Source organism: Oxyura jamaicensis, chromosome 28, assembly GCF_011077185.1.
Source record: "Oxyura jamaicensis isolate SHBP4307 breed ruddy duck chromosome 28, BPBGC_Ojam_1.0, whole genome shotgun sequence".
Classification (NCBI taxonomy): Eukaryota; Metazoa; Chordata; class Aves; order Anseriformes; family Anatidae; genus Oxyura; species Oxyura jamaicensis.
In genome coordinates this window covers 3,263,748-3,289,407 of record NC_048920.1, presented here as the reverse complement: position 1 = coordinate 3,289,407, position 25,660 = coordinate 3,263,748, and the positions used below count along the sequence as shown (strand labels likewise).

The 25,660-nt window shown below is 50.4% G+C and overlaps 2 protein-coding genes across 3 annotated transcripts in view; one reads left to right on the top strand and one right to left on the bottom strand.

The window, feature by feature from the left end:
* The window catches only part of CTXN1 (cortexin 1), a 35,489-nt gene extending 13,506 nt beyond the window's left edge, over window positions 1-21,983 (bottom strand). The window contains exon 1 of one of the 2 annotated variants that reach the window (XM_035348366.1): window positions 21,852-21,983. The gene's annotated coding sequence lies outside the window, so the exon portion shown is untranslated. The remainder of the gene's footprint in view (window positions 1-21,851) is intronic. The other variant, XM_035348365.1, reaches the window with a different exon arrangement.
* On the top strand, window positions 15,820-25,660 carry LOC118155424 (serine/arginine repetitive matrix protein 3-like). Its single transcript, XM_035308691.1, has 5 exons — window positions 15,820-15,874; window positions 21,531-21,959; window positions 23,788-23,915; window positions 24,285-24,450; window positions 24,773-25,660. The coding sequence occupies exons 1-5, from the start codon at window positions 15,820-15,822 to the stop codon at window positions 24,862-24,864; spliced, it is 870 nt and encodes a 289-aa protein (XP_035164582.1). The 3' UTR covers window positions 24,865-25,660.

Here is a 25,660-nt window from a genome sequence, read left to right as displayed (position 1 = left end):
ATGAACGTTTTTGTCTTTGACGACTGGGGATGCACATTTGGATCCTTTAGTTCAAAGCAAAAATAGTTGCCCGTGGCTCAGTGAAAATCCTTCTGTTTTCACTGATTAAAGATTTTAATTTAACTGCCAATAGCAATTAACTTAATGAAAATTAACTTCTGACCTACTGCGAGCCCGGATTACTGCAAGTGTTGTTGCTGCTTCAGAAAAGCTGAAACACTCAGGGAAGTTTCTTGTCTCCCAGCAGTCTGAAGACAGCATGCTGAGCTGTTGTTGTCAAGGAATGAGGCAGGGAGGACCGAGCCAGTTCAAAAGCACCTTTCTTAATCCCCTGACACTGTCAGGGTTCGTGGCATGCCCCCATCCTCTTTCCTGGAAAATACTCAGTGCTGACCTGAGCCTTCCCACTGAGGGTTGAGGGCATATTTCTGAATATGCTTGGGTGGCAGTGGGAGAAGAGTGTGTCCTTTCCACTGCTAATCCAGAGCATTTGGGAGCGGCTGACTCCTCTGTAATGGCAGCTAATCAAGCAGAGAATTGCACCTCATTACACTCTTCTCTGAGCCAAGTTCAGCTTTGCAAAGCTATTATGGAGATCATGAAGGATGTTTTATAGTTGACCTGTTCTTTCTTATCTGCAAGTGTTGTCAATTCTCCCTGCAGAGCCTTCTGGCCCCAGAAGCTACCAAGAGCTCCCGTAACCATTACAAAGAGGGAAGGAGAAGGAACTCTGGTCTTCCAGACACTCCTGCACCCATAGTTTATGACAAATCCTCTCCGAGTCCTCAGCAGGCCAAGAACTGCAACAATCTCAGTCAGCTTTAGTGAGACCCACCTCGTGCCAAGGAAGGGATGCAGGGATATTGTTCCTGGGGGAGCGAACAGGCAAGTGCAAAGCAAAGCAGAGGTGGTGAGATCAGCTGCCCAGATCCTCAGGTCCCCGTGTTCCCTGGCTGTTTGCGTTGGACAAGACAGAAGCTTCACAGAGGTCAAAGTGATGATTCACGATGAGACAGAGACACTGCCATCCAGACCAGAATTAACAGCCAGCCTTGGCTGCAGGATAAACTGGGACAGCTCGGTGTGACAGAGGAGCGTGCGTGCAGCTCCCACTCAGTGCTGTTGATGATTACACGTGGCCTTGCCTTTATCTGACAGCGCAGCAAGAAGTTACCATGTAAACATCCTTTAAGAATAGATCTTCTTTTCTTTGTAAGACAACATATGATAACCTGAATGATCAAAAAGGAGGAACCTCTCTCTGTTACCAGGACAACTATTATTAGGTCCAGTCACTGTTCTGTAACCTGTACTGTAAGAATGGAGAGCTAGCACTATAGTGCAGAATATCCTGGGAAGACAAAGAACTTGGATGTGGCGATCAACATGCCAAGGGGAATTGGGTCAAGCTGGCAAAAGAAGAGGAACAATAATGTCCAAAGGTAAACTTTGCTCATTATAACGTCATTATAACACTGAAAAACATACCCACAGGTCAGGATGACCATGGACCAGGTGAAGATCCTTCCCCTGAGCATGCGTAGATTTTCTAGATAAGATTGTGCAATTATATGTAAATCGCTAACCAGGTAGAATTTAGTGGGATGTACTATGGAGGATTGTATAGAAATCCACAGGGAAAGTCCAGAGTTGGGCCAGCTTTGTGGAAAGCCCCCTTGCACCCAGACTTGTGCAATTCTGAAATAACCAGTATCTCAACCTAGTGTGTGCATTTGGCTGTTTGCACACTGGGTAACGAAGCCAAATGTTTTGTTGGACATCTCCAGGGACAGGATCAGCACAGCACTGTGGGAAATCCTATTGGGGCTTCATCAATGCTGCACGAAAATGGGGTGCTCAGCATCTGAAAGGTTTATTTGTGATCCACATTACCATATTACTCTTTTTAATTCTATGTTCTTTAAACAGTTATTTTTTTCTAAGGAGTACCTTAGTGTGCAACAGCTAGACAAGGTAGAGGAAAAAAGAGCCTGGAAAGGAACAAATGAGTCTCTGGCTTGAAGTGTTGGTGGAGATGGGGTTATAATGAACAATATATGGAGAGATCTGGAGGCTGCAAGAAGCCCATGGACCGTGACAGACACGTGGTCACGTAGCAGAGCAAACAAACTGGAGCAGGCAAATGCAGCTCAAAAACTTAGACAAATGCAGGCTAAATAGAAAAATAGAAAGTAATCATTACTGTGGGTGGTGGGTTGTTTGTTTTTTTTGTTTGTTTGTTTGTTTTTCAGATTCTGTTCTAAAAGACAGAGGTTTGGGTGTTTTGTTAGTTTGTTTGTTTTTGCAACAAGAAGGAAATGCAAGTTTCTTCCAATTTCATTTAAGCCAAGATCTTCTTTCCAAAAAAATGTAGCCTGCAGCACTCAGAAGATCTTGTAAACAGGTAGAACTGGACATGGCAACAAAAAACATGCAATTTTACAACGGAAGCTACTAGACAACCCTGACTCTGCAAGAGGCAGGAAAATCAGGGAAGCCCTGGTCTTTTTACTCTGGATCTAGAGCACGACTGCTGAGGAATGCAGGCATGTAGGAGCCCTGCTTTTGTATGTGCCATGTCATATGATGCCTGGATAGGATAAAATCCTTGAAATAGCAGCTCTGTTCCTGCTCCTCCTGTGGTGGGAGGTTGTTTTCTTCCTCCTTCCCCTCATCCGATGGTGAGGAGCCTTCTCATCTGTAGCTCAGTTTCATCACAACCAGTTTCATACAGAAGTGCTCAGACCTGCTGGTCAGCAGGGACCTTTCCTTCTTGTATGGTACAGGCTGAGAGCCCCTCAGGCAGCCAGGATGAGGACTCGGGACTGCTTCAACCTCCCCCACAGCACACAGACATAACAGAGACCCTCAGCACTGATTCAATTTCCCCAGAAGAGAGGCAAAGCTAAGGGACTGCAAAATACCCTAGCGTATTGTACTGGGGCTTTCCTGTCAGCCCTGAATTGTGCTAGGACCTTATTTTTCATGGTAGATCCCCACTACGGACATTGATGAATGGCCTCGTAGATGTGGAGTAGCTCTGCTCCCCCCCAGCAAGACCCTGGAAGTGGCACAGGCACCTGCAGCTGCCACGGTCAGAAGGAAAAAATAGCCCCAAAGCACCACGTATATGCTGCATCTGGGTATATGATGCATCTAGGAAAATATGGTGTGATGACCTTGGGAGGCAGATCTTGGTAGTGTCTTCTCTTGGCTTGACTTTGGGTTCTTTCATGATTTTTTGGTTTGTTTGTTTGTTTGTGGGGTGGGATGGAATACATCAGCAAGATGGGCCCTTTTTTCCCCTAGGCCACAGCATGCTATATGTCCAGGAGTTATTTACTGTGAACATCACCTCCAGGCCCCTGGGACTTGATGTCCACCAGAACCATTGCACAAGGAGCTGTCTGTGGCCAGCAGTCACAATTCTGCCAGAAAAACACCCAGGCAGTGATATGAATGTGCAGGGCTCGGCCCAGCCACTAAATCAGGAGTGCTGAGCTCTGACATTTGGCAACAAGTCCACCTGTCCTTAAATACTCTCACAAAGCATCTCCCAACATTGGCCCCTGCAAGCAGGCAAGCCCAAGGAGATTGTGCTGACATGAAGGGCCTGGTCACCACTGTGTTGTGGGGCAGGTAGGGAGCATGCCTGCTTCATCCTAATTAGTGTGAATCATTAAATAAAAAGTCTCCTTCCTGACTTCAGCATGTGTTACTGAAATAGCTGTATCAAAGCTGCCTTGTCAGGGGACAAGAAGTGTCTACTGGGACCATGCAGCCATGGAATTATCCCTCGCCTTTGACAAGATCAATTAAATACTTCTAAGTCCTTTGCAGTAATGAATTAACTTATCTTCTTTCCTCCCTGTCAAGCTGAAGCGTAGCTGCTGAGTAAGTAGAGATATCTGGCCATGCACACATGGCTTGTGACCCCCATGGCCAGGCTCTGAACCAGCTGAAGGCTCCCTGGAGATCTCTGCTGGGGTCTCTCCGCTTGCTGCCTAGCCAGCTGAGTCTCAAGCTGTAGGTCTACAGTCATGGTCCAGACATGAAGGACTGGGAACACTTTCTGACAAAGCTCCATGGCCTCTCTTTCCCTTGTTGTCATAGCCCTGGATAAAAACATGCCCTCCACCACCACCCTGAACAGGCATCTTGGAGCTGCAGAAGATTTCATGTCTTGTAGCCCAACTGACTCATGCAGATGGGGCTGGCCTCCCCATTTCTATTTAGACACCAGATCAAAGCCAGCACCAACCAGTGCAGCACAGGGAGCCGCCCCAAATTCATAGAATCATAGAATCATTCAGGTGGGAAGACCGCTAGGTTCATCTAGTCCAGTTTTTAACCTAGCAGTGACAAGTCCACCACTAAACCATGCTACTAAATTCTACATCTACATGATTCTTGAAGACCTCCAGCTGGCTATCAACCAATACCCCCAGGTCCCTTTCCACCAGGCACCTTCCAGCCACTTTTCCCCCAGCCTGTAGCGTTGCATGGGGTTGTAGTGCCCTAGGTGCAGGACCCGGCACTTGGCCTTGTTGAACATCATACAGTTGGCCTTGGCCCATCGATCCAGCCTACCCACATCCCTCTGTAGAGCCCTCCTACCCTCAAGGAGCTCAACTCTTCCATCCAACTTGGTGTTGTCTGCAAACTTGCTGTGGGCTGCATTCAATCCCTTCATCCAGATCATTGATAAAGATATTAAAGAGAACTGGCCCCAGTACAGAGCCCTGGGGGACAGCACTTGTGACCAGCCTCCGACTGGATTTAACTCCCTTCACCCCAACTCTTTGGGCCCAACCATCTTAATATGGTCAAAGCTGTAAGCATGAAGAAAAAGCTAAGTAATGTGTAAGATGCAGATAGCCTTTGCTTATTCCCAAGTTGGAGTGATACTGAGCTGATTATTACTGTCTAAGCCCTTCCATTTGCCCTTTCCTTCTTTCATTCCCAAATAACAGACTCTAGAGACATCTCAGTTCCTTCCCGTCAAAGCCAGAATCTGAATTAATTATGTGCTAAGAAAATAAAGATAGCTCAACAGACTTTAAATCAAGGAGAACAGTGTGTTAAAGAGTTTGAACAAATCACATTACTTTGTGTGCAGTTTTAGGGCTGGCAGAAATAAATCTCCCATCAATTTATTGATGGTGACAAATTCTTTCAGAAAGAGCACACTCAGGGAATGTTTCTGTTCATCACTAGGCTGTCTGTGTGAAATATCTAGGGCCAGATTAATGTGTCCCGTTTAAGGTGTCAACACAATTTGTGTCCCTGAGCCTCCACATCACCTGGGCTGAAAAATATGAAAATTACTTGAAAATATCTGAAAAATATGAAAATTACTTGAAAATATCTGTTGAAAAACATGTTTTTTGGATGCTTTTCCCTCTGCAGCTGTCTCAGTACCCCTGTCTGACGGCTCTGCTGACCCTGCTCTGTACATCAGCTGTGTTGACATCAGCTGAGAGGTTACAGCACAGCTTTTCCAACCACAGTGCTACGACCCAGCGGACTTCATCGCTTGGCTCTAGCCAGGTGCTGCTCCAGGGCAGAGGTAAGGTGCTCAGATTTAACGACTGTCTCTGTACAGTTTGCTCTGCCCTAACTGTGAGCAAAGCTCAGTGTGAGATCACTGCCATCTCCCTCCTTAAATCCCTGATTCATACTCTATTCACACATACGGGAACAGCCTTCTCATCATAGCCCAGATTTGTCTAGGAATATATCCCAGGAGCGGGATATACAGACACCACAGGGACTGCCTCCCAGAGCTGCAGGCATCATTACAACGATGGACTCCAGAAACTACAGAGAGCACCCCACTATCTCTATGCATTCTGTCTGCTTTTGCCAGAAGATTAGCAGTACTTACAGGAGCAGAAGACTGGTAAACCAGGCCACATGCCACAGTTATACTGAGGAGGGAGAAGCTCAGGTTTCTGCTGAGAGACTTTTTTTCTGTCCAGCTATACTGCCCAGACACAACAGCTCAGTGACCCACAGTTCCGAGCGTCTGGACTTCTTGGAAAGCTGCTGGACAAAGGGAAGGGGAGCTGGTGTCTTATTTTGCTACGGATTACCTAGAAATCATGGGAGAAGCAAACCTCACTGGCAGGTGGACCAGCTGTGTCACAGCAGGCACAGATGTCCTAGTCAGGAATCTTTAGTTGGTATTGCTAACAATAATGTTGAGCCAGAATACATGATTACAGGCCACTAATTATTCTCCTTTTCTTTCTGGAGAACAGCAAATGTATTTACTGGACTGAAGAAAGAAAAACAGAGATACAAACAACTACAGGCTCTACATAAACCTAGCTACAACAGCGCTCAAGGCTTCTAAATTAAAATGGGAACAAAATAAATAAATAAATAAATGGGAAATTAGATAAAATGCTGAAGCATTATCAGAGTATGATTATGCCAGGCAAACATACAGTTCTCTTCAACAAAATCACTGTTTGGAGACAGAAGTTCAAATTAATATCAATCTAACAAGACTTTAGCGACGCACTTGGAATGCCGAGAAATCCGTAGTCCATAAGGAAAGGAGGTCTGAAGGACTAGGATAATGAAATGGACATGAACATAACAGTGCCATGGGCAGGGCTATATATTTAAGCCATAACGCCAAGAATTCCTGCTGGAAGCTGAGAGCTTAACAGGTAGGAATAAGACAGAGGAGGAAAAGGTAAATGAAACAGGAGGTGCTCTCAGCAAAGAGAGAGAAGCAGTAAGGGCAGGCCTTAACAGGCACTCCTCTGGCAAAGTGTGTGCAGGTCCATAACACAACACAGTCTCAAAGTGGTCTGGGTTCAGGGAAAACTGTACAGGTCATCAGTGGGTTGCAAAGTTTTATAACAGGAGTCCAGAAGGCAGTCAGCATTTCACACTGCAATCCCAAGCAGCCTCCTGCCATGTAACGCTTAGGAGGAGGGGGGAGAGACAGCTCCACCTCAAGAGAGAAGCTTGGACATAAGAGCAAGTGGCTTGGGCTTTCAAGGCAATATGGGGAGACTAAATACCCCACACTGCCAAAAAGTGTTCCCTTGGGTTGCCTTACTGAAGCAGGGAAGAACAAAGGAAGGGAAAACAGAGCCAATGAGTTTAGTGGATGAGTACATCCAAAAACAGGAGCAGAGCTTGTGTCTTCTCAGCCCTCTGCCTCTGGTGTCACAGGAAGATGGCTTTTTTTTTTTTTTCAAAAATAAAAAAAATGCAGTGTCAGCTCTCAGAGTTCAACTAGAAACACAAAGCTTAAGTAGATCACAAATTCGCACTCAATAGATTTTCCTTCTGTGCTTGTTTTCAAGTGAGTGTCACAACGCTGAAGTGCTTAACGTGCCCTGAGGTATTTTTTCATCACAGCAGATATTTAAGAATTGTTTTATTCTGTGAAAACTTACCAGCGGTATGTGCTTAAACAATATCCTTAAAATCTGCACTTGTACCTAGACAGAGCTTATTGAGCTTCATCTTTCAGCCACGGGGCCTTTCAACACCTGTAAAACAAGGTGGTATGGCTCTTCTGTTCTCCAGCCAAGCAAGGGTCTTATCTCCCTGTGATAAGACATTTGTGATAACCCACTCTTTCACCGAAATGCCTGTTTCCCACCTTCACTCACTGGTCACATTTTTCTCTGATTTTTCTCCAATTTATTAACATCCTTCTAATTTGCCCCAGTGATATTGCCAGGAAATATTCCTCCACAGCAGGCCCTCTTCCAGTAGATACGCCTCCTTGAGCGGGTAAGCCATGCAACAGTCTGGGTTAGGAAGGGATCTTTTCCTAGTTTCAGTTACACTGGGAAGGAAGAGAGCCTTGACAGAGAGCTCAGCCACCAGCATGGACGCTCTCGATGTGTTTCGGTGACTCTGCCTCACATATATCCACACCACAAGCTCTTTAGCAAGAGGACTGCTGCTTGCAACAGGCATGGGAAACACACTTCCCCCACACCAGTCCCTATCTCAGCTGAGCCTGTTTCCATTTCCTAGGGCCAGGGGTGAGCTCATCTTTCACTGTGGAAATCCCAGGAGACTTGCATTAAGCCAGGCAATTCTGAGAGGGCCTCAGAGCAGCTGGACGTGCTAGTGCTGCATCATGTCATGACCTATCACCAAGCAAGCAATGCTTGCAGATAACCCGTTTCTGGGAACATGATATACGTTTGCTGATGGAATAGCGAGAGACTAGGCTGGAATTTATTTCCCCTGAGTCTACCCCTGGTTAGGAAGAATCTACATCAGCATCTCAAAAGAGAGCAGGGGCCACTTGTTCCAGTTACATCTGCACATATGTGAATGGAAGACCCCATGCAAGAACCCAGAGAAGGGACCCAGACACTTTGCCTTGAAGAAGCCCAGCTTTGCTTTGGCCTGATGAATGTGATTTCTACCCCTCCTCATATAAAAGTTATGAGTGAATCATGTGAAGAAGGCGTGTAATGAATCACAGAATGAATCACAGAATGGTTTGGGTTGGAAGGGACCTTAAAGATCACCTAACTCCACCCCCCTGCCATAGGCAGGGATGCCACCCAATGGACTGAATTTGAGAAAACACTTGTGATTGGGAGTGCGTGACTCAGAAACATTTAACGATGAATTCACAGACCTTAGCACCTCCCTCACGCTCCCTTAAGAAAAGCTGAAAACCAGTCGTTATTTCTCAGGGATTACATACAAATACAGACACATTCCCTTATCCAAATACCCAAAGTGGCCCCCAGGAGCACCTGCATACTCCAAGCACCTCCCAGTACATGTACACAAACATATTCCCAGCACCCACTGTATAAACAGACCACTCATACACACACAGCCTCTATATGCATCCAACACACATGCAGTACGTATGCCCCCGCCACGTGCACATTCATCCTCTCCCTCCCACACACCCTGATGAACACACACAGTGTAGTTTGCCTACACAGACTTTTCTTTTACTCCTTGGACGGGACAGACCCCGCGCATCACTGATCTGCACCCAAACTCCTTGCCTGGTCCAGCAGCCCTGTGGGTTTTTTTCTTCCTGAGAGTCCCTCCAGTCTCTGGGTCCTTACATCTAATTCACCCTGCTAATGACTACAGAATTAGAATAGAACAGAATACCCCAACACATCTCACTGCCTCCTCCAGAACCTTCCCCAAGTTCAGGTCTCAGGGATTAGGAAAATGCCCTTCAAGACTACTTGCCACTCTCAGTTTGAAGACAACTTCTTTTGTCCCGCACTTCTCTCTCTCCAGCACCTACGAAGCTCCTCAGTAACGTGCCCTACACACAGCCCAGTGCCATAAGCAACAAGAGAGCTTCTGCGTGCAGGTCCAGCAGGGGCTGGTGTCCAGGGGACCTTCTGCAGGGAAAAGAAGGAGGAAGACAGGGAGCAAAGCTAAGCACTGTCTACAGAGGTTCCTCACAGGCAGTCCATGCAGCTTTTTTTATTATCATTATTATTTTTCTAATGTTTTTAATAGCCATTAAAGGAAGATGGGGTACATGCCTTCCATCAGCACAAATACAGCGATAACAGTTTGCAAGATAACTGCCAAAAGAGAGAATAAGTGTTTATGCTCTGTGCAAACAATGCACAGACATGGTGACCGATTCTTATAAGGCAGTATGTAATTGCATTATTTTTAATTAGCAATTAAATGTCTTAGCAATTTCCTGCATTTAAATACTAGTGTAAGTACAAATAATGCTAAGCAAATCAGGTCTTTAGCATTTAATTACTAGGATCTTCTATGAATTATTTAGCAAGTGGGTAAATATGCTGCTCCAGAGAAACCCATTGCTGCAATTAAAAGATTTTAAATTGGTTTTTGGGTCTAGCCTGGAACCATTCATATGCAACAGGATGCATAGCGGTGCCTGGGTATTTCTGTGGCTGGTGGAGCTGAATTCCCCAGAAGAGCAACCCAGCTTGGCTGTAAAAGTGTGAGTGTTGGTTTACCCACCCCAACCTGCCCTCCCCCTGAGAGCTCAGCTTCCTTGCCATCCTGGAGCACTGTGGGTTTCCACAGTACCATGTGTGCAACTTGCACCAACAAATTACAAAAAGCTACCAGATAGCCAGAGCTATCTTCGGGAAGGTTTTAAACAAAGAATATCTTGGACTCATGAAAGCATAAGCATCTCTTAAGACCATCTGTTCCCAGCAGTGAAATAAGCCCAAGGATGCTCAGAACAGGCACTCGTTTTGTTAAAACTCAGCTGATGAGGATTCTCCCAGAACTCCCTCGTAACCAATCTGCATCTCACTCATATCTAACCTAAATCTCATTAGCTCCAAATTAAACTGATCACTTCCCATCTTGTCCCATCAGATGCAAAGAACAATCGATCCGTTCATAACAGCTTTATGTGTTGAGAGGAGTTCACTCCCTTTCTATGCTGATCAAATTCAGCTTGTTCTTTCAGGCTTCCTGATCCTTCTTAACTCTCTCAAGTGTTTCTGCTTTCTCCAGGAGAATGGGAGTGATATTGAGAACACACAGGTCTCTACAGAAAGATGACAGAGGCACACAGCTTAGGCCAGGTAATCAGGACACCCAGGAAAAACTCTGCAGATTTCCTGCTTCCACTTTTCCACATGGCTTCCCAGACTAGTTGCAGAGCATATTTCTCAAATCTGGGGGAATGCAGGACAATCTTAGGAAAAGTTAATTGCAAGGGGAACATCCCATCCCATCCTAGCCCAAACAGTGCTGAGTCTGCTTGGTGGAAGGGAGACTGGTTCTGCTCTGCCTGGGGTGCAGCCAGATTGCACTGAATTGTGCAGTAAAGACCACGCGCTTCCTCTTGAGGTCAGTCATGGGGGGAGAGAGGGAAAGAACAATCTGCCCTAGGGCTGAAATTGGATGATTCATTGGCGAGCCTCCTGCTCAGACAGCAGTATCACCACCAAACCCAAGCACTTGTCAGGCAGGGGCTCTTGACAGGTGACAAGCAGGAGATGGGGAGGCAGGTTTCCGAGAAGCAAGCATGGCAGGTTCCCAAGAACATTTCCTGCCCTGCCCACCTTGGGCTCTGCTCAGCCCATTACTGTTCTTGGCTGTGATGGGAAATGAACATCCAGGACATCCACGTCTAAGGCCAACCTGATGCTGATGAAATCAGATGGCCAAGCTCTAACCCATCTTGGGGTTACACCACAGTGCTGGGGAACTCGTCTGTAACTCATCTCCTGTATCCAGATGGGCCTTTGCATCTTTAAGGCAAACCATCCATGAAGAAGGGCATAGCCAGGAGGTAAAGGAAGGTGACTTCTGAGTGGGGGTACACCGTGTCCAGTAAAGAGACATCAAACTGGAGAGAGCTCCATGGGAGGGCACCACAACACCTAGGGACTGAGAACTGGCTGAAGGGAAGAAGACAGAGGGCTGTGGCCAATGGGATGGAGTCAGTCGAGTCCTGTATTTATTGGAGTCCCAGGTACACAGAAGCCCTTTGGAGCAAAAGGAACAAACAGGGTATCCCTACAAAGAGGCAAATGGCTGTATGAGCACAGTAAGAGCTTCATCTGCCATGGAAATAACAAGTGCTCTCCAACTCGTACTCCCTACTCAATAATAAATCCAAGGGGACAATAGAGTTTTCAAACACCAATGTGGGCTAATTGCTCTCATTAAGGGATATCAAAAGAAAAAGAGCAAACACCCTGCCTTTGGAAGTCTCGCTGGGAATTTATCCCCTGCACACACACAGCTCAGAGGCAAGTGGAGGACGGGAGGGGAGGAAAGTGAAGGGACAGATAACCTTGCTGGAATCAGCCCATGTGAGGCTGCCTGGAAGAGGTCCCCACCTCTACCACAAAGCACTATAACCATTTTCACACTCGTAAAGTGTAGGTGTGAGGGCTGCACAGTCACACCGGGAGACTTCTGATTTGAAGAACATGCACCCAAATTTTTGCAGGCAGCTGTATTACGCTGCAGGACCAAAAGAATTACCTGAGGCACCCAACAACAGCAATCCAGAGCAGAGCTCCTCCAAAGCAGTGTCAAAACATCTCCCATCAGCTGAGATGAGCTGATAAAAATGCAGATCAATGCCAGGACTAGGTCTGCAGCTCGTATAAATCGATGCTGTTTCCATGACCAGAACAGACTGCTGATAACTCAAACTAACATCATCTACCAGCAGCAGCAGGAGAGACGAAGCTGCAGGAAGCCAGGGTATCCCATTCCTGCTTCCCTTAGGCAAGGTGCTAATCAAATCTCACTTCTTCCAGTTCCCAGCATCTGAGGCACTACCCTACGCCAAGCTATATTTAAACGAGTAGCAAATGAGCCATGCAGACAAAGGAACTGGGAGCTACTGTGCTGTTGACACTTTTGAGCCTTAACTAGAGCCAGTGCCTGCTCCAGGGCTGTGCTAGGATGTAGGGTGGGTGTGAGAGAACAGTTGTCAGACCTAGGGGCCATTACGAACCTGACACAGACACAGGACTGCCCTTGATCACAGCAAAGGCTCATGCAGGTACTTCCCAGCCATCATTATCTCCTTGCTCCAGGCTGTAGCCAAAGCTGCCCATGACTTCCCTAGTGCTTGACACCACAGCCAGGGATGCGTGTGTTTTTTAACGGTGGGATGAGTGATGCAAGTGGGACAGCCAGGCTAAACACTCCTGCCTGGGCTGGTGGCTTTTTAGTCTTTGTGGAGACACAGAGCCTTTCCTACTGCACTGACAGCTCTGGCACAGGGCAAGGCTCTTCAGTCCCCACTTTTAACTTATTTGGGAGTACAAAAGATAACCCTGATGCTTGCTGATGCCTGTTATATTCACCTGTTGTCAAATATTTCAGTGCTAATGAGCCCTGGGGTTCTTCCACAGGCACCAAAAGGTCATCTTCAGACCAAGAATTTACTAGTTCCTATAGATCCAGTTGTCCTGTTAGCAATTGGCAAAGGCAGCCCTACAACTGAATCTCTCCCCACTGCTCTAAATCTTGGAGGGCACCATCAGGACATCCTGATCTTCCAGTGCTTGGCTGGTGCACTCAGGTTTAAGCTGAAGCCAAGCGAACACGTAGGCTCTTCAGGACAAAACCCAGGGATTCCAAATGGGCCCAGCCCTTCCCATGGTGATTCTTACAAGTATTGACACCAGAAATATCTCATCCTGCTGCTGCTGACACAGTTCTGCATCCCGCTGCTGTTCTCCCAGCTGGACTCTGGACCTCAGCATACAAAATCAAAGGGAAATGGGCCTTCACTGCCCTCCTCTCGGGAGCAGGGACACAGGCTTGGAGGACCAAAGCAGCAATATTACTTCTCAGCTCAGCACAGGCATGCCTGAAGCCCTCTCTCAGCTGGGTCACAAATCAGGGACATTCATGTCAGGCTGCCTAGCAGACCCTCAGAGGACATAGGATGCCCATAGGATGGGGCATCCACAACGTCTCTGGGCAACCTGTTCCAGTGCCTCACCATCCTCTGAGGGATGAATTTCCTCCTAACCTCTAATCTAAATCTTCCCTCTTCTAGTTTAAAACCATTCCCCCTTATCCTGTCATTATCTGATGGAGCAAAGAGTCGCTCTCCAGCTTTTTTATACGTCCCCTTCAAGTACTGAAAGGTCGCAATGAGGTCACCCCAGAGCCTTCTCCTCTGTAGGCTGAACAGCCCCAGCTCTCTCAGCTTGTCCCCATAGGAGAAATAGGAGACCTTGCACTTGGGCTGGTTGAACCTCATTAGGTTAGGTGACAACGGGTCCAGAGGAGGGATACAAAGATGGTCATAGGGCTGGCACACCTCTACTATGACAAAAGGCTGAGAGAGCTGGGGTTACACTTCAAGAGAGTCCTTACCTCTCCCTGAACAACAAGGTCCAGCTCACACATCAGACAGAGCAGGAACAGAACAGGACCCAGCCAGGCAGTGTTTCCAATATATTCATGCTAGAGGGAAGGAACATAAAGCAGGACAGCCTCAGCAGCATCCATCCTCCCTCATTTGCCCTTTTGACCTCGTTATTCCTCTAACTGATGTTAGTCTGCAGAAAGGCCAGGCAAACCCTTTCTCCTCTCCTTGCTTTGACCCACTGTACAACCACAGCAAGGTGCCCTGCTTCTCCTCTGTCACCTCAGTGACACAGTGCCCATATTCAAGCAAAGTGGCCCAGTGGCCCCCTGGCAATAGGCAAGGGGAAGAAATTTTAGCTGGCTGGTGGGAGAAGGAGGTCCAAGGCAAGCAGCCCCTATCCAGAACATGGATCGGTATGACTGGGTTCCAGTGGGGAGGAAACTGGAAGGCTACTCCAAGCAAAGGGCAGGAAAAAAAGGGACAAAAGGGACTGAAAGGAGAGAAGAAACAGAGAACAGTACAAAGAAAAAAAAAAAAAAAAAAAGACCTTGATACAAGAAAGGAAAAATTGGCCTGCATTGCTCACCCTTCTGGGCCTTAATCCCTTCATTAGCACACGTCTGATACAATTAAAGACAATCTCTCCCAAATCTGCAATGCAGGCTGTCTGCACCAACAAAAGGTCCTGTGGATTCATCCCTGCATTTACCGGTACCTCGCAAGCTGAGGAGCATTTTCCATGCAGTGCAGCTCCGTGGGGCTGGCCCAGGTCTGGCTGCACCCATGCACAGGACTGGGCTCTGGGTGGGAACCCTCTGCGTTGAGGAGTGATGGAGAAGACCAGTTGAGCATGTGGTTCTTGGAGCATGGTGCACACAGCCAGCAGGAGCAAATGCACAGGAAACGAATGAAGAAGGTGCAGCCAACACCAGAAAAAAAAAAAAAAATGAGGTACAAAATGGGCCAGGACAAATGAACAAGGAATTAAGGACATGGCCAACAGGAGACGAGTGCCAGCGTTGGTAGTGGTTGCAGGCAATAGCTTTCCTGTTATTTTGTCTCTGCACTCCTCCTGCTTTGATGGAGGATCAAATTCTATTGAATTCCCTGTTCTTTTGGATCACCAGCTCTGCATGGTGGACTGCCTTATCTGTGCCTGCATCTTACCCTTTCTCCAGTGGAACACTACTGCAGCTAAGTGTCTAACCCCCATGGTGACACAAACACTACAAAGCTGCACACCATAGCAAAAAGAAAATGGCTCTTTGGGGCAGCCCCATCTGGCCCCAGGAGCTGACAACCCTTGCAAGATCCAGAACAACCTGCTAGCAAATGTATCCCAGCCCGAAACCCTTTACATCTTGCCTAGGTGTCTTCCCACAGGCCCTTCTAGGAGGGGGTTTTTTCCATGCCCACCTTGTCCAAGCACCACGTCCAGTAACCACAACTCACAGTAACTTAGCAAATGTCAGCCTCAGCTGAGGGTCAACTGTGCCAACAACTCTGTCACTTCCACACTTTGTACAAAACACCAGGAATGTGTGTGCAAGATGCATGCAAGACCCCCCATCCATTCCCAAAGCCCCCCAGCTCAATGGACATTTATTAAATGGGCATTTATTTAAACCCACTTATGCTGGCAGGGGCTAGAAGCAGCACACTGCTGGGTACTCACGGGACCCAGGCAGTGCTGAGATCACGGGTGTGTGTTGGTTCTGCCTTAATCCCATTACATACGCAAAGAGCAACATGTACAAGGACCAGACTTGTGAAGTGCAAAGCAGGCTGCTGGAAAGGGATAGAAGTAGCAAAACTGGAGTGGAGTCATAGACTTGACAGAGGTTTTTCACTTTAATTTCATGAGCATTGCCAGAGCTGGCCCCACACCAATACCTCCCACCCCACAGGCAGAGCCTTCATCCCACACCCCTTCAAGCTGGGCCAGACAGGAGGTCGATGACAGTAAATATTTGGATGATGGGGGGCAGGAGACAATGGCAAAGCTGTTTCTGCACATGCTGTCGAAGCAGCGTGTGACCGTGCACATAGGTACTGCCATAAAGATGCACGCACATATTTATGGTATGCACATCTGCCCGTGTGCCCTGCCTGTCCCTGCTCAGATGCACTGAAGAACAACGAATGGCTCTGCTTCTCCCTGTGGGCTGAGCAGTTACCCATTTATTGTGGCTGTTCTTGGCCTATCACTTTCTGGTTTATTATCCCCTTGGATTTATTTCTTTATTTCACTTAATGCACCGAAGAATTGATATGCTTGGAGCATCAGCACTCAGAGATGCTTTCAGAGCCAACTCACCAGATGACCGTGCAGGCTGCAGTGGTGGGTCTGGTTTGCTGTTGCAGCCTGGAGCACACAGCTGGGGTAGAAGAGTGATGAGGAGAGGCTGCTACTGCCACAAGAAGCAGCCCTGCACAGCCACACACCCTCACGACACGGAAGCAGGGATGATGACTATTTTAGAGGTAGTCGGGCGACATGGAGATGAGGGCTGTGAGTAATGTAGCCTCTGGGGAGAAACACCTCCAGCCAATTTTGTTGGAGAAATGACCTGGGAGGTAACCGCTGTGTGCAGGGGGCTCAGAAGCTTGGAGAGGAAATAGAGGCAGTTAGTCTGAGCTGACAAACTACACCTGCTATTGCTGCAGGTCTTGGGAGATGAGCAAGTAGGACCCATAGGATCTAGAGGAGAGGAAAATAACACTGCACAAAATCTACCATGGCATTAAGCCCTGTGTCTCAACTGATCCCCAGAGATATGCACTTAATTCTGTGGCTCCAGTCCCTGCCCCTACCCATATCCCTCCTGCCTTCCCAGGATAGCAGCAACACAGGCTGGAGGGAAAGATTACACCTAGGGAAGATACGTGGTAGTTTCTCATGGGGCATGAAAAGTCACTGAGCAGCAAAAAGGAATTGCTTAGAGGAGAGCCTCGCTGTGCAAAGTCACCCAGCGCCAAGGTGTGCCTCCCCGTGCCATGCAATGGAGTAGATCCCACAGGGAGCTCTGAACCCACTGCTGAGCCCAGACCAGTCTGGGAAGATCCTACACGAAGCACAGCACAAGTCTTCATTCTCAGAGGTGCAAGAAGTCACCTGGATCCTCCTCAGCTCCAGCAGCACGAGAAACCAGAGCAACTACAAGGACGGGCAGGGACAACCCTGAGCCCTTCATAGTAATTGCAGTAAAAAAGCAGGAGAGGACAGCCGTAGCCCATACATCTGGCACACACAGCAGTCATCCTGCTGCTTCTGACAGCTCTTGGGACTATAAAGGCAATGCCTTAGTGTCAGCTCCTGAATCCAAGTATATTGGTTATTATTACAAAAGGGAGAGTTTTGTGGCTGGAGTAGAAAAGCATGGTCCCAGCATCTTGGATTGCTTCTGCAGGCAAAATGATTTTAAAGCCAATCCCAGGATTTTGGGAGCTAAACTCATGATGTTCGGTCCTGCCATCGGCCTTATTGCAACAACCATCTGGCTCAGCACTCACACCCTCTGCTTCCCCACTGGTCTCTCTGGGACCTGGGGTGGGTAACGAGGCCAGCCTAATGGGCCACTTTCCTCCCAGCCTCACAGGAGTCAGCCGTGAGCCCCACAGGCAGCCTGCTCCTGCAGCACGGTTGGGAGAGGGGAGTTGCAGTACTTTCTGCAGCAGGACAGAGCCTGGAGGAAAGCTCTCTGCAACTGGCACTGTGGGCCTGCCTCGCCTTTGCAGGGCCTGCCCAGCCCAGCAGATCCAGCATCTTTCCCCCCATCAGTCCACTCAGACCCCCCTGAAGCCAGTGGAGCACTACTGAACTGTGTACTCTGAGGATCAGGCCTGAATGGAGGGATCAGAGCTTCGTTCATCTCTCCTGCACAGTAACATGGCTTGCCATGACATCTGCTAGCAGACAAAGGGGGGTCCTGGCCAGACACTGCTGCTGACAGCTCCATCAGGTTTGGAAGTCATGGTGAACATAATTCCCACCCAGAACCTGGTGTGAAGAGCCAGCAAGGATTCCGAGCACTGCACATTTTGGTTTGGGGTTCTTAACTGAAAGCAAGTGTTGAACAGACCCTGGAGCCGGTGGCACCACAAGGCCAGCACAGCCAGCCCCGTGGATGCCAGCTCTGGCTCTCTGTGTGTCCAGACACCCATTGATATTCCTCACAAACCAGAAAGAAGAAGCTCCTCCAGGCAAAGGGCTCTGACCATGTGGAGCCACACACCATTGGAGTACTTCGTGACCAAAAGTGAAGCTGAGGCAGCCAAATCTTGCCCATTCCCCAGGATAAGGCCACAGGCCACGAGCCTTTATCCAGTGGGCCTGGTCCAGCTAGCCGAGGGCTACTACTCCCAGGTGTCAGCCATGTGAAATGCCCATGGAGAAGACCTATGGTGAGATCCAGGTGCTATGACAGCACTATCCCAGTGTCCAGTGGTCCAGACAGACCTTGGAGAAGGCAGATCCAACACCAGCATTATCACAGACAGCTGTCAGCTTTGCTCTTGGGGTTTCTTACTGGCCAAAGGAGTGCGAGCAGCAGGTTCAGTGACACTGGCCAAGCACGCCACCAGGATGTGAATCTCCCACGTCCAGATCCCAAACATTACCCTGCAGCATTTGAACCGAATCAGCTGGCAGACAGGCCTTGGCACTAGTGACCAGGAGAGGATCCGTTCGGTAGGCAGATGCACACATGGCATCCACCAGGCCACAGCCAAGACCTGGCTCTGCTCTGTAGGGACTAGGTGTGAAACAAAGACACACGGGCACTGCAGCATTACACGGCAGGACCCTACCCGTGGCAGTAACATCAGCAAGACGTCTCAGAACTGCCCCTGCCTGCAGAATGCTGCTAGAAAGAAGGTGAGGCCAAGAGCATTGAGAACAGGGCCATGGGGAGAACTGCAAATTCATGGGGTAGGAACATGGTTTGGTTTCAGTGGGGGAAGCACAAACAAGACCTGACCTGATGCCAGCAAGCAGAGGAAAAAGTACATGCCTGGAGCTGGGCAAAGTTCTCTGCTTCAATGCCAGTTAAGTAGCTATCAGCTGTGCAGGGAAGAGGACAGCAGAGCAGCTCCAGGAGCACAGCACAGGCTGTAAGGACTTTGCTCCAGCTGGCTAAGATGGGACAGGGCAGGACAGAGACTCTTATGCCAGCTTTCCTGGCCCGTGCAGATCCTGAGTCCCGCCCAAGGGTTTGGTCTGCTTGTCTCAACAGCACAATCCAAAGAACCTCAAGGCAATGCTGAGCAGCAGGTCTGGGACTCAGAAGGTTTCACAGGCATGAGACCCACAAGCGGAACACTGCTGAGAGCAGACCCAGGGCCAGAGGACATCAGGGATGCTGATCCCTGCAGACATAAACATTTCAGACCCTATTTACAAGTCATTCTTCAGGTGAGCACAGCTCTGCCCTGCCAGGTGACAGGTACCTGTGCTGCTGCCACCGGCCTCCCAGCAGCCTCCCTCCTTGTGGCCCCATGCCCCGGGGCAGACAGCCCAATGCCACCTCTCTGGCAGCCCTCTTCTTCTGCCTTTATGCCTTTATCCCCTTAGTTAATTGTAATAGATCTGCACTCAAAGCAGGAAAGAAGCAGTTTAATGGCCATTAAGTTCCCCTTCAGAATATTAGATTCTGATCCATCAATTTTACTTCGTAGGCATATTTGCAGTGAAATCAGAGCAGCTCCCAGGCACCTGAGAGCTCAGAAGTGCTTTCCCCGTAGAAGCGGCTGTTCAGAAAACACGTCAGCTCAGGATTTACTGACAGCTTGCAACATGAGGTAGTACAGAGCCAGGAGAGGATGCCACCGGCTTCTCTCACCCATGTCAGCCTCCATGAGCACACCACACAGCTGACAAAACGGGCCTGCTGCTGCATCCCCGCAGCTTTCCAGCATCCACCCACAGCCTGCTGTTGCTCCAGCCCTGACCTCTTCATGATGACCACCAAGGAAGTGCTGGTCACTGCTGTGCAGCCCACTCCATCCCCCGAGGATGGAAAGCTGCCCCAGCCAGGCTGCAGACAGTGCAGCAGAGCTCATCAAGCGCTAGAATAAAGAGCAGATTTCTCTGGCAGAAGCACAGTGAGGAAGGCAGCAAGACCTAGCCCTGCCAGCGCCACTTTCAACAGGTAAATAGCACGCTGATACGAGCAGCCAGCCTCTCCCAGCCTGGGAAGCAGCTTGGCAGGGGCTGTGCATCCTCAGAGCAGTGCCAAGTCATTTCCAGGGGGACCTGCAGGCTGGGTGTTTTACCCGTGTGACCTGCTTACGTCCTGCAGAGGCAGTGCCAGGTGTCCCTTCCCTTTCTGGATCTAGACCCGTGGGGAGCACTCCCGAGCATATGTCCCCAAGGGTTCCCTGGGGTCTGGGGAAGAGAAAATTTGGGTGTTTACTGCCAGCAAGGACTAAACCAGGGCTGAATTGCTGAAGGCAAGACAAGAGGCTCCCCATGAGAGAGCTGCCTTCACCCAGTCCTTCTGCCAGGACAACCTGGTGGCAGCCAGGGCTGCAGACACCTTCCCAAGCATCCACCAGCCCTACCATGGTGCTGCGAGAACTACCCACAGAGCAAAAGAGGATGATGTTTGCAACTCTGCCACCGCCCAGCTGCACATCTTGGCTTGGCATACTCCTGGCCAGACTGCCTTGCCTGCCTAACCCCAACTCGAGTGTTCCTGGGACACCAAGGTCCCGCTGGGTGCAGCAATTCTGTTTGGCTCCAGATCTGTGCCCCAAACCAGCAGGGATCAAACCAGGCAAAGCTATCGGAGCCGTGAATGCCTGGACCACGATCTGAGCTTGGGGTGATGAGGCATTTGCAGTGCACATAGGGTGAAACTTGTTAAGTAGGCAGAACTCGAGTCCTACCTCCCCTCCACACAGGTCTGCCCTGCCCTCCTAAAGATTTTCCATCCCTTATTTTGGGGCAGATTTATGGCAAATAGTAATACCTGGGAAAAAAAGAAGGACAGATCCTGGAATGGCACAGATTTAAAGCTTGAAGTCAAGTGCTGGGGAGCCTACAGACACTGTCAAATCCATAGCTGTCACTGCTGCCAATGGCTTTTACCCTCGTGTTTAACATGAGGCTCTGCACCAAAAATTGTCTGAGCCAAGCCCAGTCTTCCCACTGTCTTTCCATGGATTGGGAGAGATGAATTCCCTCTGCCATGGGCTGGGCTCACCGACACACCCAGCACTGCAAGGAGAGTTCCTGCAGCTCCAACTCTTCCTAGGAAGGCTGAAATCGGCATTTCACCAGCTCCTCGCTGGGGCTGATTTTACTCTTTGCCTTGTTCCTTTATCCCAAGGGTCTGTGCAGTTCTCCCCTGCTTCCAGACAGAACCGCAGCTCCAGAAGGGAGAAATCAACTTAATTTAACTCAAAGTTCTTCAAAATTCAGAGCAGCACTCCAGCCCCAGGGGAGGGTACTCCCTGAGGCCCCTCAGCAGAGGGGTCTCTCGCAGCCGCTCCATCACTCCCGGCTGTAAGAACTCCAAATCCAGCAGTTTTGCAGCAAGCTGCAGAAATCCCCAATTTCTGACTTCTCCCCCAGAAAAGGCCCATCCCGATTTTCTGCTGTGGCAGCAACAACATTTCTTCCCCCCGACCCGAAAAAAAAAAAAAAAAAAAAAAAAAAAAACAAAAAAAACACCTTTCCCACCCCCCCCCCCCGGGCCCCCAGAGGCTGTCTCAAACCCCCGGGAGGGGGGCACCTCCCCGAGCCCCCCACCCCCAATTTCTGCAGGGCACACCGCAGGGGGCGATGCCTCCGGCAGCCGCAACCGGGCTCGGAACCGGGAGCGGGGCCGGGGGCTGCGGGCACCGGGGGCGCTCCCCCCCACCACCACCACCCCCGCGCCGCCCCTGCGGAGCCGCCGGCGGGCGGTGCCCGGCGCAGCCTGGCCGTGCTCTGCCGCCTCCCCCGGTGCCACCGAGCCCAAACTTTGCCGGGAGCCCCCCACCCCTCACACACAAAGCCCCGGTGGCAGCCCCCCCGGCTCACCTGAGCTCCGGGCGGCGGAGAGGGGCCGCGGCCGCCCCGGGGCTCCCCGAGCCCATCCGGGGGAGCTGGGGAGAGAGGAGCAGCAGCGGCAGCGGCAGAGCTTGCGGGGTTTGAATTCGTCCAAAGCCGCCGTGATTGGGCTGCGGGGAGCCGGGGAGGGGGGGGGAGAAATCGGGGCGTGGGGGATGCTCCGGGGTGGGGCCGGGGCCGGGAGGAGCGGGGATGCTGCGGGAGTGGGGGGGGGGGGGGGATGCGGGGGTCGCGCTGCTGCTGTGGGGGAGAGGAAAGGGGGGATTGCGGGCGAATGGGCTAACGGGGGGATGCGGGAGGTGATGGGGTACCCCGGGGGGCCGGGGGGATGCAGGGGTTGTGGGGGATGCAGGGGGGGGGGGGGGAGGCGATGCAGGGGAATACGGGGCTCCAGAGAGCCACGGGGGTGCAGGGCGATGTGGGGGAGCAGAGGGTGTGGGGGGTCTTTGGGGGGCGTGGGGGGTCCTTGGAGGTGCAGGGTGGGCCGGGGATGCAGGGAGGAGTGGGACTGTGGGGTTGTTGTGGACACGGAGGGGGAGAAGGGGGATGCAGGTGCATTGGACACGGAGGGGGAGGCAGGTGCGTGTGGTGCTCTGGGGGGCAGCCAGGGCGCTGCGAGGGTTGTGGGGTCCTGGGGAGGTGCCGTGAGGATGCAGGGGGCCGGGCACGGTGTTGGGATGCTGAACCATGCACAGGAACAGATGCAGGGCGAGGGATTTGCATGGGGACACAGGAGAGGCGTGGGGGTTGTGGGGCAGGGACCAGTGGGCTCTTAAAATGCAGGGGATAGAGGGGAGCAGGAGGGCACAAGGGTGGTGCTGTGCGGAGGGTGACTTCTCAGGGAGGGTGCAGGGAAGCAGGGTAACCCCATGGATGCTGGGGAAGGGGACACAGCCCTAAAAGAGGACCAGTCTGCTGGGACAGGCAAGAAAGATTCAGGCAAATACCCCACGGGGTTTTTTCGGTCAGGAGGAGCTCCCCGTCACACGCGGCACTGCTGCTGCCTGTGCTCAGCACCAGCTCTCAGCTGGGAGCACGCCTTGCTGCCAACGATTAGCAAAAGCTCCCCCGTCCTGCTGGGGCATCCCCAGGGGACTTTCAGGGCCCACGCTGGGGACAGCAGAGGACTTTTGTCCTCTGCAAAGGTGCACAATAGATATACAGAGCAAAAAAAAAAATGGGTTAGAGGGGCATTCGAAGCTGTGGCTACTGCTGGTGGGCACGACTGGGCTCAGCGTAACTTCTGCAGGTGCTCAGTCCACGCCCATGGGCCTATGTCAAAAAGCCTGCTACGTCCGCCTCACACACTCAAGTTTTAATGTTACCCATTTGTGACACGTCAGGTGTTAGCACAGGCACCTTCCTGCAAAACCCTTTTTTTTTCTAAGCACGCTGTCCCCGTAGAGCAGATCAAATGCTCACCACATCCCAGACCCATGCGAACAGAGGTGTGATACCCCAGGCATGGCTAAGCTCGGGGGAACTGCAGGATGTGCATAGATGAACTGTGACAGGGAGCAATTGGACCCCCCCCAAGACCAGAGCCAGCATGAAGCCTCAGTCCTGGGGCTGTCACCGAGGAGCCACTTTCTCCGTACGACCCCTCCACCACGCAGCAGCTCCCAGGGAGGTTTGGCCCCCACTGCTAGATGTGCCACGGCTCCCCGGAGCTGGTCTCGTCTCCAGGTCTCTGCCCCGTGGATGCTGCAGGCACTCAGCATCGTTTCTGGGGGGAGACAGGGGGCGGGCAGGCTTTGTCTTCCTCTCTTACATCCCAGAAAAATCCTGAGATTTTCGTGGGGTTCCCACGACGAGCTGGTCTAGAGGGTGGGATGGGTGCTGAGACTAGAGGCAGGGGTGACCCTGACGTGTTCAGACTACATCGCACGCTGCTCTCCTCCTCCGGCTCCTCTTGCATCTCCCAGGCACTGCAGAGGCTGCACGTCCTTTGGGAGGAGGAGCAGGGACAAAACATGGCTGGAAAACAGCAAAAGCAGGACCCACACAATCTGTCCCCCCTCCCAGAGCCGTGCGGTAAGTCTCCGAGGGCTGGCATCTGCTCCGTACCAGCTCTGGGGCTGTCTGAGCTCCGGCCCTCCAGCACTTGCCAAGACTGGGATGAGTCAGGGCTGCTACGAAATTCACACGTCCCGCGGGCCCCTACCAGTTTTATCCCCACAGCTTATTTCAGCACATGAGGAACCCGAGACAAACCATTCCTACGGGGATCCGGGGAGCCTTAATCTCTGTGCCCAGCACTGGAGGGAACACGAAGAGCCCTGGTGGTTTTTTTTTGGGGGGAAAACCCTCCAAAGCTCTTAGGGAACCGATGGGGTGAAGGGAGGTCCTTGCTGGCACACCCTTTGGGATATACTGTTGATATTTACCCTTCAAATCACAAAGGGCAGTGGTCTGCAGCTTCTAGAACCCACGCTGAGCACAGCAGAGCTCCCACTGCACGCGTTCCCCCGTCCTTTCTCACGTCCTGCTCCGAAGCTGGGAGGACTGGCTTCCAGGACAGAGGAGCGGAGCTGCTCAGCTGCTCCGTCCAAGGCAGAGCCGGGGTCAGGTTCGTTCTGGGGTTCTCATTAATTAGGAATAGGTGCCCACAAGCGAGACAGAGGCCTTTGCTTCAAAGACAGTGGGAAGCTCAGAGCAAACACCAGCTTTAACAGTGTGCACCCCCATTGCCGGGGCCCAGGAAGGGGCTGCTTAGCTTCGGTTGTACAATTCCCATTTTGTATTTGCTTTAAAAGAATTCAGCCCTGCGGAGAGATGCCCTGCTCGGGGAGCAGACCAGGCAACTGCCTACCTGAGGAGGCTGGCAGTATCTAAGAGAAAAACACGGAAAAGCATCGCTGTGCACTGCTTGTGTGTATCTATGGTTACAGGAGCCTGTGCCAGAGCATGGAAGATGTTTCCAGGGAAATCAGACACGGTGGTGTCAACAGGGACTGCAGGAGCTCATCCTCCATCGGGGTAGGGTTTGGATGCTCAGAGCAGACCCACACAGCAACCGACAGGGACAAAAATAAACGCCTGCCATTTGGAGGAGAAACCATCCCACACACGGAGGGTGAGGTGGGCTTGGCAGGGAAACACAAGCACCACCTGCTGCTGCAAACGCTTGGCACGTGTCCCCAAGGAGATCTAAGCATGTGCCGAAGAGCTTCTCTTGTCCAAGCAGTTATTGCACAGTTATTGCAGTTATTGCACGGTTATTGCAGTTATTGCACGGATATTGCAATTATTGCATGGTTGTTGCAATTATTGCATGGTTATTGCAGTTATTGCACAATTATTGCAATTATTGCATGGTTATTGCAGTTATTGCACAGTTACTGCAGTTGTTGCACAGTTACAGACCTCCCTACAACCAGAGCTCATCAGGCAGTTTTAATCCAGCATTGCATCCTTTCCAGAAGAAATCAGTTCCGTGAGAAAGCTGGTGGTGTGTTTTTTTTTTTTTTTTTCAAAATCATGCGATATTTTCAATATATTTTAAGAAAGCGGTTTCATTAAGTTTTTGCTGCATTTGCCTTTTAAAAATTGTGGGGTTTGTGCTGTTATTCTCTTTTGAAATATATGTAAATCCCATCAAACAGCTTCAGTTAGCTTCCAATTGGTAGCAGCGCAGCAGCAGAGTGAAAGTGAATGAAATTGAAAGCATGTAAGGGAACCACAAGATTTAGATCAAGGATAATGATAGAAGTAACTTACTGACCTATTAACCTGTAGCCGTTTCTCCATTAAAAGTTGTTTGAGAACCAGCAGTACAA